The following is a 16,365-nucleotide window of genomic DNA, read 5'->3' as shown; positions in this document are numbered from 1 at the left end:
AGAACTCCACTTTTGCCCAAAAAATAAATATAGTATAAAAAAACTGCTACACAAGCCATTTTGTAATTTAGTGATATTAAAAATGATCTTTTCATTTCAATCTAAAGTCACTGTAACTTTCTAAAAATTTAAAAAATAAAAAATAAATACTGCAATATGGCAACCTGAAGGTGTTCTGTACACAGCGCGGGTTTACAGAATACTCCCAGATGTGTAATTTCCTGCTCATGCGATTGGATTTTTTTTTATTATAATGTCTGCTTATTCATTTTGCATAAGAAAAAGAAAAATACAAAACATTAATGCCGCGTACACACGGTCGAACTGTTTGACGTACTTAGTCCGTTGAAACACATTTCAGCGGACAATCCGCTCGTGTGTGGGCTTCAGCGGACTTTTTCAGCGTGCAGTCTGGAGTACTAAGAATTTCGGTTTTTCCAAAAATCTGTCCGTCGTACTTTGGTTTCAGCGGACAATACGGTCGTCAGTATGCTAGTCCGACGGACTAAGAATGGCGCATGCCCAGAAAGGATTTACAGGGCTTTGCTGTGTCTTGGACTTCCTATTTCTAGTCCCGTCGTACGTGCTGTACGTCATCGCGCAAGCTTTCGTCGGACTGTTTGTGTATCCGTGTGTGGTCAAGTCCGTTCAGTGGAAAGTACGACGGATTGTCCGTCGGATTGTATGACGGACTAAGTACGTCAAACAGTTCGACAGTGTGTGCGCGGCATTAGGAAACTTCCAACCCCCCTTCCCCTGCCCTGTTTCCGAGCAATCCCACCCATGGTATACTCCACCCAATAGGATACAAAAATGATTAAGAAAAATATGTGACAACTTTTTCAGCTGTCACTCGAAAACCACACCCAGCTTAAACAACCTACTGCGGTGGGGAAGTAGTGATACCAGAATTCGCGGTATGACCCAACTACTGCAGCCAGAAAAATTTCACATTTCTTTGATGGATGTTTCATAATGGAGAATAAAAAAAAAAACGTAGAAATTTGACTTAAACACTATGCCCTTGCCCCCATGTGCAATCTTTTTGGACACAGGCCAGCTGTTTTATTGAAACTGCATTGGGCCTGCCTAACCTCTGATGCCCCAAGGCGTGTCTTTTGGTTCTGATACTCCAAATTCATGCCAAGTAACTAATAAGAACCAAGTATTTTTATGTTAAAAAAAAAATATTCTTCTTACCTGTGTAGCACCGGCTCCTGAAGAGCACGCACTATGTGTTTTTTACATTTAAAGCGGGAGTAAACCCAGTTTCAAGAAACACTTACATTCCCGGCATGCCGGAAATGCTAACTTTCACATTGGTTGTGTTCTTAACCAAACTTTCAAACCATCCAATGGCTGGTTTCATAACTGATCACATGTGTAGCATTATGGCAGTTGAATAATCATTAGAGGCCAAGATGGCAGCTTCCTTGACTGAAAATTATAGAAGGGTTTACTTCCACTTTAAGGTTAAATCTAAACCGCAGTTTGGTTTGGGTTTGATTGCTCCAAATTTTGACCTAAGCATCAGTCGGACTAGACTACAAGGTGTTCTGCCTGGCCATGGGGGGCGCTGTCACTTCTGGCAGGCATGGTAACACAGTCTGGTTGGGTGCTTTAAGGTTACTTTCTCTCGGAGTCAGTCCAGTGGGAGTGTCACTCTTGCTGTGCCTTCTGGGAGAGGTACTTAAGATGCGGATGTCACGTGTTTTCGGGGTTCCGGTCCAGAAGTATGTTCTGACTGCATGGTCCTGGTCCTCCTGACCAGCCCCCAGGATGCCTATGACCTGGGGTGCGGATCCACCCGACTTTACGTCTCAGGGCTGGCTAGCCCGAGGCGAGGAAACGAAAGGAAGGATTCTGAGGTGGCTCGGTGCCGTCTCAGGTTGTGGAGAGGCCCAGCAACTTCGAAGTCATCCAGGGGAGGACTCTTCGGGAGAAGGCCACATAAGGGTTGGCTTCTCAACAAGGGCCTGGTAAAGCTGAAGGACCTAAGCGAATCCAATCTCGTGCAGTATCGCCGGACCGGCTGCAAGATACTGGTACCACACGAGCGTTCTACAAGTTTTCAAGTTTCCTTACACGTGTTCTATAACAAAGTCTGTGGCAGAGACTTGTTCTTGACTCAAGCGCCCTGTTGGCTGCTAGGCCTGGTGAGAGAAAGACTATCCAATTAGGGTGAAGATCCAGCTGTGAATGGCTATTCTCTGGATTTATTCAAAGTAAGAGAGTTCTTCTATATTGTCTTTGACATTAAGGGCACCTGGACTTTCCACCTAAACCCTCTGATCCTATACTGAGAGACTGTTAACTACGTTTTTGCAAATAAAAATCACTTTAAGTGGATCTGTCGTCAGTCTCTATAGTTCTTGGGCCATCTACCACGGGAAACCCCTAGATGCAAATCAAAGTGAAGAAGGTAACGGTAAGTCCATTAAAACCAGCCGTTTCTTTGGGGGTCAGTGCTACACCTGAAAGAGATCCTCTCTCCCCCTTCACTTCACAGTGGAAAAAAATGGTTAACTCTGCCCTTCCCCTACACCAAATAACATTCTCCAATAGGGGTTCTGCTGAGAAATTTGACAAAATTTGGTGTCCACGGTCTGAGTCACAGAGTTACAGACTGGTGATGATTAAAACTGGGAGACTGTACTATTACTTATTCATTATGTTTTGATATGACTATTTCTAACCACCATGGCTATTGTATAATGCATTTACAGTTTATTGTGAACATAGGGGTGGATTTACTAAAGGCATTTACTACAGGTGCACTACAAGTACATTTGGAAGTGCAGTCGCTGTAGATCTGAGGGGGACATGCAAGGAAAATAAAAAACAGCATTTTTGCTTTTACATGATTGCATGATAAAATCAGAGGAGCTTCCCCTCATTTCAGATCTTCCTCTCAGATCTAAAGTGACTGTACTTTCAAGTACACTTGTAGTGCAAAGTGGATTTGCCTTTAGTAAATAACCCCCATAGTGTCTCTCTTGAATTGCCCCATTTTTATGTGTTGAGCTCTGTACACACGATTGGAAATCCCGCCAGCAGAAGTCTGATGAGAGCTTTTGCTGGCGGAATTTGCTCCAGCAAAAGATTGAGAGCAGGTTCTCTATTCTTCCAACAGAAAAAGTTACGATCAGAAATTACGATCGTCTGTAGCAATTCCGACGTGCAAAATTCCTACGCATGCACGGAAACAATTCGACGCATGCTCGGAAGCATTGAACTTAATTTTCTCAGCTCCTCGTAGTGTTGTACATCACTGCGTTCTTGGCGGTCGAAAGTTCAGAGAACTTTTGTGTGACCGTGTATATGCAAGCCAAGCTTGAGTGGATCGCGTGTACGCGGCATAGGTGTATGTTACTTGTCTACATTCAAAATTTAAAAGCATCTTTACAAAAAATCAATTACAAGAGATCGACTCCATCATTTTAGCCCCTTGGGAGGGAACAGAAACAACCTCCTGCAAGAAAATCCTACCAATGGAGCTGCTTTGAGAGATAGATGGGTCATTCTTTTTTGGGTGTATTTGGCCTTTAATTACAAATCCTATAAAAGACGTGATTCGTTCACACTTACCTTTAGTACATCATGTGACAGATGACTATGTGTCTCCTTTAACCTGGAGATGGCACTATGGCACAGCCCTCCAATCACTGCCATCAAGGTGTTAAAGTTCTGGTGTTTACGGAGTTTCTGTCAAGTAAACAAATACAATAAATAAAGAAATATCACTGCAAATATCATTGGGGCCATATGCTCCTTTATTGATTACTCAAAGACAAAACAAAACTACTGAGGTCCCTACAGATATAAGATGACAGTTGTACAATGCATGTCTCATCTAGGATCCCTTCTTTTGAGACCATGTTCTCATTTATATGAGATTACAATATTTTTCTTATCGGAGAAGCCACCTTTTGACCTCTGGCTCTATAGGACCGTACCTATAGAGCCTAATGATAAATCAAGCAATTCAAACAGAAGCAAATGTACAATAAAATTAAATAAAAACCTAGAGAAATGCTAAGGTTGTCATTGCTGACAATACTAGTTGTCTGGCTGTCCTTCATTTTTTTTTTTGTATTAAAATAATAAACATGTTATACTTGCCTGCTCTGTGTACTGGTTTTGCACAGAGAAGCCTCTATCCTCCTGTTCTCAGGTCCCCACCGGCACTCCTGGCTCTACCTCTTCAGTGAGTGTCCTATAGAAAGGAGCTTTCTATGGGGGCACTTGTGCGGGCTCACTCTCGAGTCATCCTGTTTGCATCTATTGACACAGACAAGGCGGCTCGGCCCTGCCCCCCTGCTCCTTCATACAGAATTTGATTCAGAGCAGTGGGAGCCAGTGGCTGCTCAATGAGAAGACAGCGAATAGAGCCGTTGTTCTCGAGCACATCGCTGGATCGAGATTGGGCTCAGGTATGTATAACGGGGGGCTGGGGGGGATCCTCTGACACAGACGTTTTTTTTAACTTAATGCATAGAATGCATTAGGGTAAAAAAATCTTCCTCCCTTATAATCATTTTAAGATGGCCATACAATAATAGTTAAACGGCATGGATGGACGAATCCCCCACTGGGGCTTTTGTATTTTGACAGCCCACCAGCCGTCTCGAATACTCGAATAGCAATCAGATGCAGCCATTTTTCAGACGTCAATTTTCCACCTGGCTCCTTCCATTGAAAAATGTTGGGCGGGAGGCTGTCGATAGGGCCACCCACTGAGCACATTTTGGTGAATTCCTGAAATTCATATAGTGCATGGTCAGCTTTTATGCAGCAGCATGTCCTATGTTTTAAGCTATATCTCTGACCAAAACTTTATTCTAGTTCAGAATGGAGTATGGACGGGATTAAAACCCCTGTCAGGTTTTTACTGCTAACCCAGCTAGAGATTCTCACCTTATATATTTGTCCTGGGAAACAGAAAGTAATTACAGTTAAAATTATGATTTCCCTTCCATTTTTTTGAGTGTCTCCAGGACAGAAAGTGAACGGTCCTATTTGTACTATTGGGTTCACATCACAAAAATCCCAAAAGAACTGACAGGTGGTTTTACCATTCCCCACTCCCTGTAGAACACAGAGAAGAATTAGCCATATTGGAATTATTGGTATTTTGACATGAATTGCATCTTATGTGGGAAAATGTATGCATTTTAATGCAGGATAAAGGACACGTGTGAATAAGCCCTGACACTGCTGACACAGAAAATGGAGCATGCAGCATGCTGATTTCCAAAAAGTGCAACATGATGCCAAAACATAAAAAGTACAACTTAGTAAAACCAATTTTGGGTGCAGATATGATGCAAACATGACACAAAGCATACTCTCCTGTGATTTTGATGCAATCATGTTCAATTCCCACCTGAGTCATGTGGATAAATTTGGTGAAGACCTCAGCTCTCTGCTGTGGAGTTGGGCGATGGAGGATCATGAGTTGAACCCACTGTGAAATATTGTTGCATAAGGAGACTGACCGCTCCAGCCGAGGGATTTCTCGCAGAGAACTCTGCAAAGTGTAGCTCCGATAGTCTAAATGCTGACAAAGAGAAGTCATATTCAGATAGTAATATAAATTTGGTATCAGCCTATATATTCAGACCATTCTACATACTTTAAGAACTTAAATATAATTTATAAAGTTTTGTAGACATTTATGGCTTTTTTATGTGTTATCCTGTTTTTAGATGCCTTATATAAAATTTATATTCACAGAGGTCAATGACTCAAGCTAACATTTGCACACACAATTGGATGAGTCAGGGATGTGACTCTTAGCCCTTGTACACATGGTCGGACATTCCGACCAAAAATGTTCGATCGGACCGCGTTGTCGGATAATTCGACTGTGTGTGGGCTCCATCGGACTGTTTCCGTCGGAATATCGGACCACCAAAGTTTTAGAGCTGGGCTATGAAATTTTCCGACAACATGATCCGATCGGACTTTGTCCAATCGTTTGTAGAGAATTCCGATTGGACAAAGTGCCACGCATGCTCATATCAAATTCCTAGACCAAATCTATTGGCTACTAGCCTGAATGTAGTCTCATCGTAACGAAATTACATCATCACGTTCTGAAAGATCGGATTTTCCACAAATTTGGCCCGACCGTGTGTATGCAACAGTTTCGGACACAATCCATCGGACTAAATCCGACGGGCAAAATCCGACGGATTTGGTTGGCAAAATCTCCGACCGTGTGTACGTGGGCTCAGACTTTTGAAGGCCCTGGAGCACCAGGACAATGACACGTGACACCGACGTGGCACCGATGACAGATGGCACTGATACGTGACACTGATGTGGGACTTATGACAGATGGCACTAATACGTGGCACTGATGACATGTAGCACTAAAACGTGGCACAGATGACAGATGACACTAATACGTGGCACTGATGGCAGATGGCATTAATTGGAGGCACTGACACGTGACACTGATGTGGCACTGATGACAGATGCCACTTATACGTGGCACTGGTGACAGATGGCACTTATAGTTGGCACTGGGGACAGATGGCACGGATGGATGGCACTGACAGGTACTGAGGGGCACTTTATTTTTCCTTCTTTTTTTTTTCTTACACTTGCGCTGCAGCCATTCGCTCTCCCTCCTCACACGCTGTCTCTGTTTGAGGAGAGAGAGCCAGCAATGAGAGATGATCTTATATGTGGGAAGAAAACAAGAGGACGTCCAGGGACGCCCTCCTGGCAATTAGAGTCCACGCTGTGGCCGTATTTCGGCTATAGCACGGATGCCTAGTGGTTAAAGAACAAGTTCACTTTTAGTAAAATGTTTCACCTTGTAATTAGCCACTTGGCACCCAGGCCAATTCTGACATTTCTCTCCTACATGTAAAAATCATAATTTTTTTTGCTATAATTACATAGAACCCCCAAACATTATATATGTTTTTTTTTAGCAAAGACCCTAGAGAATACAATGGCGTACGGTATTTGAGCAGCAATTTTTCGAACGCGGAGGGCGGCAGGAGGCGAGGGACATCCCCTCTTGCCTCCCATAAGAATGATCAAGCGGCAGAACAGCCGCTATGATGTCTGTAGCTACAGGTAAGGGTGCAAAATGTAACTAATTACTAAAGAGCACCCCCTAATTCTCCTCTTGTGACAGCAGGCAGGGGAGCTTCTCCCCACACCCGCTGTCACAATTTTAAAACAGCGCAGCTGTGCGAGGCTCTTCCCAAACAGCTGCATCTATTCACAGGGATCTGTGAATGAATAAACTAGAAGTCCTGTCTGACAGCGTAGAAAACGACTTGTAGTTCTCAAGGAACTGCGAGGGTGCTGATGAGTGCTTTTGTAGTTCATGGACACTTCCTACAGCTTTCAAAAAGAAAGCCCATTTGGGGTGTGGGCTGTAAGGCCAAGGGTCAACAGCCTTCTTCCACTTAAGGGCCCAGATTCAATGTATGTGAATGCATGGAGGACCATATTCACCTGCTAATAAATGAAGACATACTAATAATAACAGCACAGGTTTACCTCACTTTAAGGTGCTTCACTAATACAAAGCCAGTTCACCCTGAGGGAGAATGTGGATGGGGAGTTGGATTTTACTGCCCCCTCCCCCATTCTGGCAACCAAGAGTGGCTGGCTTCAGCCTTGCCAGCCAGCATTGTCTGGAGATGGGGTTCCCATCCCTAGGGGTGATGGGGTCCAGTGGCAGCTCATCCATAGGGGGTGCATGGACGCCCCCCCAAAGCTAATCGCCAAAAAAAGGCTCTTTAAAAAAAAAGGTCCTTTTAAGTGCACTGTGTTTGGGAGGCGGACACAGTGCACTATAGGAAGCATAACGCCAATGCAGTCAGCTGATTGCAGGCGAGACAATTCATTTACAAGGTTTTGTTATGCTTTGTGGCGCAATGCAAAGCGCCTCTACACTCCCTTATGGGACATTCTTCTTGATGTCTTGCTGCTGATTGGCACTGACGTAGAACATATATATTCCCATGGGCAATAAGTTTAACCACTTACAGACCGGACCATTTTGCTGGTCAAAGACCAGACCACTTTTTGCAATTCGGCACTGCGTCGCTTTAAATGACAATTGCACGGTCGTGCGACGTGGCTCCCAATCAAAATTGACGTCCTTTTTTCCCACAAATAGAGCTTTCTTTTGGTGGTATTTGATCACCCCTGCGGTTTTTATTTTTTGCGCTATAAACAAAAATAGAGCGACAATTTTGAAAAAAACGCATTATTTTTTACTTTTTGTTATAATAAATATCCCCCAAAAATATATAAAAAAACTTTTTTTCCCTCAGTTTAGGCCAATACGTATTCTTCTACATATTTTTAGTAAAAAAAAAAATCGCAATTATTGATTGGTTTGCGCAAAAGTTATAGCGTTTACAATATAGGGGATAGTTTTTATGGCATTTTTATAAATTTTTTTTTTTACTAGTAATGGCGGCGATCAGCGGCGATCAGTGATTTTTATTGTGACTGCGACATTATGGCTGACACATAGAACATTTTTGACACATTTTTGGGAGCATTGTCATTTATACAGCAATCACTGCTATATAAATGCTGTGATTCCTATGTAAATGACACTGGCAGTGAAGGGGTTAACCAGTGGGTGGCAGTGTAGGGGTGTTAAGTGTTCCTAGGGGTGTGTTACTAACTGTGGGGGGCGTGGCTTTCATTTAGTGAACACTGATCTCTGCTCCAATCACATGGCGCAGAGATCAGCATCACTAGTTGCTAGGCAGAACGGGGAAATGCTGTTTACAATAGCATTTCTCCTTTCAGCCGTCCCGTGAGACGATTGAGTCCGCAGGACCCACGACTGGCGGTGGCGCGCTCTCGATGGCAGGGCGGCATTAAAGATTGGACGTACCTATACGCCAATATGCCTGCCCGTGCCATTCTGCCGACGTACATCGGCGTGCGCTGGTCGGGAACCAGTTAAAAGGCTAAAAATAAAACCTATGTGGCTCACGGCCAAAGTTAAAAAAGCTATAAACTATAAGAAAAGCACTTTTAAAAAATATAAAAAATGAAGGAACACTAGTGTCATTTATATGTTACAAAGAATATAACAGAATATCTAAAAAGGAAATCAAGGATGCAAAAATTGAAAAAGGAAAGACAGATTGCAAAAGATAGTAGGACAAACACCCAAAAAGTCTTCAAATATATTAATAGTAAAAAGGTCAAGTCTGAGCATGTAGGCCCTTTACAAAATAATCTGGAGTGGGTGACTGGGGACAAAAATAATGCTAATTTATTAAATACTTTCTTCAGCTCTGTGTATACAAAGGAGCATGGGGCAGCTCATGTCCATAATGGGGGTGGTAGTGACACAGTCCCAAATCCATAGGGATGATCTTCGTGTTCAAGTCGAACATACGTTCGACTCGAACATCGGCTGTTCGCCCGTTCGACGAATTCCGAACGTTATGGGCCGTTCGCGCCAAATTCGTGTGGCGCTCACCGCCCACAATGCACTGCGTCATCGCAGTGCATTGCTGGCTCATGATTGGCCAAACATGCACTGTGACCCCGCATGCTTGGCCAATCACAGCGCCAGCAGCGAGGAGAGCCATGATTGGCCACAGGCAGGATGTCTGTGGCCAATCATAGCTCAGGCTGTGTAGTACACGCCCCACACTATATAAGGCCGCCAGCGCGGCGGCCTTGTGTAGTGTGTTGGCATCTGAAGCAGTTAGTGGGTGTTCTGTGTACCTTTAACACAGTATACACCGATCGTTATCGGCCGATTTTCGATCTTGCTCTTCTGTAGTGGTTGTTGTCTGTGTGCTCTGACCGCAGTATACACCGCTATATTCACCTCACCTATATAGCTAGTGATCTATCTTTTATAATAGAGCTTGCAGTCAGTAGTGTTAGGAGCTTGTGCGTGCTGTCTGCATGCTCTGTACCCTGTACACACCGCTATATCCACCTACATAGCTCTTCTCTATTTGAGCCCACTTGCCATCTGCAGGAGTTATTGGAAGTTGTGTGTGCCTCCAGCACAGCACAGTATACATCTGTATATACCCCTTTATCTCTGGTGTTCTATGAAAAAGGCATCTGCAGGAGTTAGTGGGTGTTTTGTGCCTCCAGCACAATATACACCTGTATCTACCCTTTATTGCTGTTCTCTAATAGAGCCATCTGCAGGGCTTAGTGGGTGTTGTGTGACTCCATTACAGTATACCCCTTTATCTCTGGTGTTCTATAATAAAGGCATCTGCAGGGCTTAGTGGGTGTTGTGTGACTCCATTACAGTATACCCCTTTATCTCTGGTATTCTATAATAAAGGCATCTGCAGGAGTTAGTGGGTGTTGTGTGCCTCCAGCACAATATACACTACCCAACTGCTGTTTTACCCAACTCCCTTCAGGCCATTACCATGTCTGGAAGGCCAGCAAGGAGAGGCAGACAGGCGCGAGCCGATAAAAGAGGGCAAGCAGGCTCTGTGTCTAGAGACAACAGTGCTGGTCGTGGACGCGGTGCATTATCATCAGCACGTGGCCATGGGACACGCTTGTCCTTCTTTTCGGCAGCTGGACATGTTGAACGGCAACATGCCAATGACTTGGTAGAGTGGATGACCAAGCCCTCTTCATCCTCCTCATCCTCTCTCACCCAGTCTCAGGGTACTAGCAAAGCAGCTGCCAACGCATCGTCTTCCCTCGTCTCAATGTCATCATCAGTGACTCCTTCCCTGGACCCACCACGTCCTTCTGAGGAGTCTCCTGAACTCTTTGAGCACAGTGTTGGGTACATGCTCCAGGAGGATGCCCAGTGTTTTGTAGCCTCTGATGATGACACTCAGCTAGAGGAAGGCAGTAGCGTGAATGCAGAGAGAGGGGATGCTCAAGAAGGACAGCAATCTGGCAGTCATGTTCCACAAGCTGCAGCATATTGCCAGGTTTGCTACAGCGATGAAGAGGGAGGGGATGATGAGGGCACTGACTCCACGTGGGTGCCTGGTAGGAGAGAGGAGGAGGAGGAGGAGGAGGAGGCACATGTCCAACGAGGCAGGATGCCCTCCGGGGGCCAGCTTAGGGGCAGCACACCGACTGAATCACACCGCAGAGCTCCGCCTGTGCAGGGCGCTGCCTCTGCGCGTTATTCTAAAAGTTCTTTGGTGTGGGCCTTTTTTGAGACGAGTGCATCAGATCGCACCGCTGCTATTTGCAACATATGTCTCAAGCGTATCTCGCGTGGCCAAAACATCAGCCGCTTGGGCACCACATGCTTGACCAGACATATGTTGACCTGCCATGCAGCTCGTTGGCAAGCGTACCTCAAAGACCCACACCAAAGAACAAAGCTGACCTCTCCTTACTCCTCATCAGCTGGCATCTCCAACCCCACTAGACCTTCAGTCCTCTCTGAAACCTGCTCTGAGAGGAATGAAGGTGTAGAATTAGGTGTGTCACAGCCAAGTGCTTCCGGGCACTCTGCTAGCGGTACACCCACGTCCGATTATAGCAGGCAAATGTCCCTGCCCCAGCTGCTGGACTGGCGAAAGAAGTCCACTCCCAGCCATCCACATGCCCAGCGGTTGAATGCTAGCTTGGCTAAATTGCTAGCACTTCAACTGCTGCCTTTTCAGTTGGTAGACTCGGCCCCCTTCCGTGAGTTTGTACAATGTGCGGTTCCTCAGTGGCAGGTCCCCACATGCCACTTTTTCTCTTTTTCTCTCCGGCATGTGGAAGGCAATGTCCTTGCCTCGCTGGACAGGGCGGTCAGCGGTAAGGTGCATATTACCGCTGACTCATGGTCCAGCAGGCATGGACAGGGACGTTACCTGTCTTTCACGGCCCATTGGGTCACTCTTCTGGCAGCTGGGAAGGATGCAGGACAAGGTGCAGTAGTGTTGGAGGTTGTTCCGCCACCACGCCTCCAAAATGCTACTATTGGTTGTGACACACCTCTCTCCTCCACCCCCTCCTCTTCTTCTTCCTCCATGGCCACTTCCAGTGCTCTGTCCTCAGAACCAGCGGTGCTCCGTAGGCGTTCCAGGGGCTACGCAAGTACGCAGGCAAAACGATGCCATGCCGTGCTTGCGCTGGTTTGTTTGGGGCACAGGAGCCACACTGGGGCGGATGTTTTGTCAGCTCTGCAGGGGCTGGCCGAGAGGTGGTTGACGCCACGCCAGCTTAAGCCAGGAATGGTGGTTTGCGACAATGGCACCAACCTCCTCTCCGCCCTCCGACAGGGACAACTGACCCATGTGCCCTGTGTAGCTCACGCCCTTAACCTGGTGGTGCAGCGGTTCTTGGGCAGGTACCCAGGCTTACAGGATGTCCTGAAGCAGGCCAGAAAAGTCTGTGTGCATTTCCGCCAATCATTTAATGCCTGTGCTCGGCTGGCTGAGCTCCAAAAGGAGTTGAACCTGCCCAAGAACCGCCTTATATGTGACATGCCCACCAGGTGGAACTCAACGTTGGCCATGCTGCAGCGGCTGCACATGCAGCAGAGGGACATCAATGAGTACCTGTGCGACTACGACACCAGGACAGGGTCAGGGGAGCTCGGTTTTTTCTCACCACGCCAGTGGGGCATGATCAGGGATGCATGCACTGTCCTGTCACCGTTTGAGGAGGCCACAAGGATGGTAAGCAGTGACAGAGCATGCATCAGTGACACTGTACCTCTTGTTCACCTCTTGGAGCATACGCTGCGTGGAATAATGGACAGGGCACTTGAGGCAGAACAGAGGCAGGAAGAGGAGGACTTCCTTGCCTCTCAAGGCCCCCTTTATCCAGACAGTGTTCCTGCTGTGCCACCCATCACACAGGAAGAGGATGAGGAGGAGGAAGAGGAGGTGGAGGATGATTGTGTCAGCATGGAGGTGGAGGCTGGCACTCAGCATCAGCAGCAGCAGTCTTGTAGGGATGATTTACAGTCCCAAGAAACACGTGGACTTGTACGTGGCTGGGAGGAGGTAGCTGCGGATCATGTTGTCCTTAGTGACCCAGAGGACTCTGGACCGAATGCCTCAGCTAACCTACGCTGCATGGCCTCCCTGATCCTGCAAAGCCTGCGGAAGGATCCTCGTATTCTTCGGATCAAGGAGAGGGACCATTACTGGCTGGCCACTCTCCTTGATCCACGGTACAAGGGTAAGGTTGCCGACCTTATCTTGCCATCGCAGAGGGAGCAGAGGATGAGACATCTCCGGGAGGCCTTGCAGAAAGGTCTGTGCAACGCGTTCCCAGAGACTGGGAGGTTACAAAGTCCTGGTCCTGGACAACGTGTTGCTGAGGCATCGGTCAGAAGGAGCGGTGGAGAAGGTGGCCGTCTGACTGATGCTTTCAGACAATTTTTTAGTCCGCAGCCCCAAGGTATGATTGGTTCCAGCAACCATCGCCAGCGTCTGATTTACATGGTGCGGGAATACCTAGGGGCAAGGTCAGACTTGGACACCTTTCCCACCGAAAATCCTCTGGCTTACTGGGTCTTGAGGATGGATCATTGGCCAGAGCTTGCACAGTATGCAATTGAGCTACTGGCCTGTCCTGCATATAGCGTTCTTTCGGAACACACCTTCAGTGCTGCTGGTGGCTTTGTTACCGATCACAGGGTGCGCCTGTCCACCGAATCAGTTGATCGACTGACCTTCATCAAGATGAATCAGTCTTGGATCACCCACAGCTACCAAGCACCTGAAGCTGATGTAACCGAATAATTTTTTTTGAAATATCACATCCCTTCAAGACTGCCTATGCTGATGCTGAGTGACTGTCCTGTTATGTTGATTGTCTATCCTCTTCCTCCTCCGCTGATATGTTGGAAGAACATTTCTGGCTCTGGGTGATGCCATCAGCCCAATTTTTCTGCCCCTGTTTAACAGGGGCGTTTAATTACAATTTTTGATGCAATGCTTTGCAGCAGGGCTAATTCCTGCAATAAAACTAGAGTATATGGGAGAGGTTGCAGTGTGGTGGCACCAGCACCAGTGCCTAAGGCCCAATTTTTCTGCCCCTGTTTAACAGGGGCGTTTAATTACAATTTTTGATGCAATGCTTTGCAGCAGGGCTAATTCCTGCAATAAAACTAGAGTATATGGGAGAGGTTGCAGTGTGGTGGCACCAGCACCAGTGCCTAAGGCCCAATTTTTCTGCCCCTGTTCAACAGGGGCGTTTAATTACAATTTTTGATGCAATGCTTTGCAGCAGGGCTAATTCCTGCAATAAAACAAGAGTATATGGGAGAGGTTGCAGTGTCGTGGCACCAGCACCAGTGCCTAAGACCCAATTTTTCTGCCCCTGTTTAACAGGGACATGTAATTACAATTCTTGATATAATATTTCACAGGAGGGCCCGTTCCTGTGTCCACCCAGAGTAACTGTGAGGACTTATAGTGTTGTGGCACCAGCACCAAAACCACCAAAGGTCAATTTTTCTACCACTGTTCAACAATGGCATGTAATTACAATTCTTGATATAATCGTTCACAGCAGGGCGCTCCAGCGCCCACCAAGAGTCACTTTGAGGGCTTACAATGTTGTGGCAAAACCAACACCTTGTTCCGCCATTTCTGCAGAGCATATAGGGCAGGCCCCTACTTTCAAACATCCAACTTACAAACATCTCCTACTTGCAAACGGAAGTGAGATGAAAAAAGATGTACGACAAAACAAATTATACAGGGGTGATAACCCTTCCCTATGTTTTCCAAAAAGCTTAAAAATAGTTTTTTTGGACTGGAGCTACACTTTAAAAATGTACCAGTTGAAAATTACAAACAGATTCAACTTAACACAACAAACCTACACAGTCCCTGTCTTGTTTGCACCGCCTGTATACTGCTGTTCTGAGTATATAGGGCCTGGGGGCCACACGCATTTCCTTTTTTTAATATGGGTACTGGGTTCCCCTTAATATGCGTACAAGACCCAAAGGGGCTGGTAATGGGAAGGGAGGGCTACCCATGCCATTTTTCTGAATGATTTTCAACCATATTGCAGGAACCAGATATAACATTAAAACCGCAAGCAGTTTTAAATGGTGTTATTTCCGTTTAATGTCATTTTGTGCAGGGACTGTTCTAAACACGAGAAACACGTGGCACTTCACAGGCATACTACAGACACCCCCCAGGCACCATATTTAAAGGAATATTTCACTTTTTTTTTTTCACTTTAATCGTCATTAACCACTTTCAGACCGGACCATTTTGCTGGTAAATGACCAGAGGTCTTTTTACAATTTGGCACTGCGCTGCTTTAACTGGTAATTGCGCGGTCATGCAATGTTGTACCCAAACAAAATTTGCGTCCTTTTCTTCCCACAAATAGAGCTTTCTTTTGATGGTATTTGATTGCCTCTGCGATTTTAATTTTTTGCGATATAAACGTAAAAAGACCGCAAATTTTGAAAAAAAATGATATTTTCTACTTTTTGTTATTAGAAAAATCCAATAAACTCAATTTTAGTCATACATTTAGGCCAAAATGTATTCAGCCACATGTCTTTGGTAAAAAAAAAGTCAATAACTGTATATTTATTGGTTTGCGCAAAAGTTGTCACATCTACAAACTAAGGTACGTTTTCTGGAATTTACGCAGCTTTTAGTTTACGACTGCCTATATCATTTCTTGAGGTGCTAAAATGGCAGGGCAGTACAAACCCCCCCCCAAATGACCCCATTTTGGAAAGTAGACCCCCTAAGGAAATTGATAAGTGGCATGTTGAGCCCATTGAATATTTTATTTTTTTGCCTCAAGCGATTGAATAATGACAAAAAAAAATTTTTTTATTTTTTTTTACACAAAGTTGTCACTAAATGATATATTGCTCACACATGCTATGGGTATATGTGAAATGACACCCCAAAATAAATTCTGCTGCTTCTCCTGAGTACGGGGATACCACATATGTGGGACTTTTTGGGAGCCTAGCCGCGTACGGGGCCCCGAAAACCAAGCACCGCCTTCAGGCTTTCTAAGGGCGTAAATTTTTGAGTTCACTTCTCACTACCTATTACAGTTTTGAAGGCCATAAAATGCCAAGATGGCACAAAACCCCCACAAATGACCCCATTTTAGAAAGTAGACACCCCAAGCTATTTGCTGAGAGGCATGTTGAGTCCATGGAATATTTTATATTTTGCCACAAGTTGCGGGAAAATTACAAACTTTTTTTTTTTTTTTTTTTTTCACAAAGTTGTCACTAAATGATATATTGCTCACGCATGCCATGGGCATATGTGAAATGACACCCCAAAATAAATTCTGCTGCTTCTCCTGAGTACGGGGATACCACATATGTGGGACTTTTTGGGAGCCTAGCCGCGTACGGGGCCCCGAAAACCAAGCACCGCCTTCAGGCTTTCTAAGGGCGTTACAGTT

The 16,365-nt window shown here is 45.5% G+C and overlaps 1 protein-coding gene across 2 annotated transcripts in view; it reads right to left on the bottom strand.

The window, feature by feature from the left end:
- The window catches only part of LOC143982179 (RAS guanyl-releasing protein 1-like), an 80,370-nt gene that overhangs the window by 45,345 nt on the left and 18,660 nt on the right, over window positions 1-16,365 (bottom strand). For both annotated transcript variants that reach the window (XM_077480672.1, XM_077480683.1), the window contains exons 7-8: window positions 5,387-5,560; window positions 3,589-3,705 (exon numbers count right to left, since the gene is read on the bottom strand). In XM_077480672.1, coding sequence (XP_077336798.1) covers window positions 3,589-3,705; window positions 5,387-5,560 — 291 coding nt within the window. The remainder of the gene's footprint in view (window positions 1-3,588; window positions 3,706-5,386; window positions 5,561-16,365) is intronic.

Source organism: Lithobates pipiens, unplaced genomic scaffold, assembly GCF_037356315.1.
Source record: "Lithobates pipiens isolate NorthernLeopardFrog02 unplaced genomic scaffold, aLitPip1_a1.2 Scaffold_1, whole genome shotgun sequence".
Taxonomy (NCBI): Eukaryota; Metazoa; Chordata; class Amphibia; order Anura; family Ranidae; genus Lithobates; species Lithobates pipiens.
The sequence above is the reverse complement of the archived record's forward strand: the minus strand, read 5'-3'. Positions and strand labels throughout refer to the sequence as shown.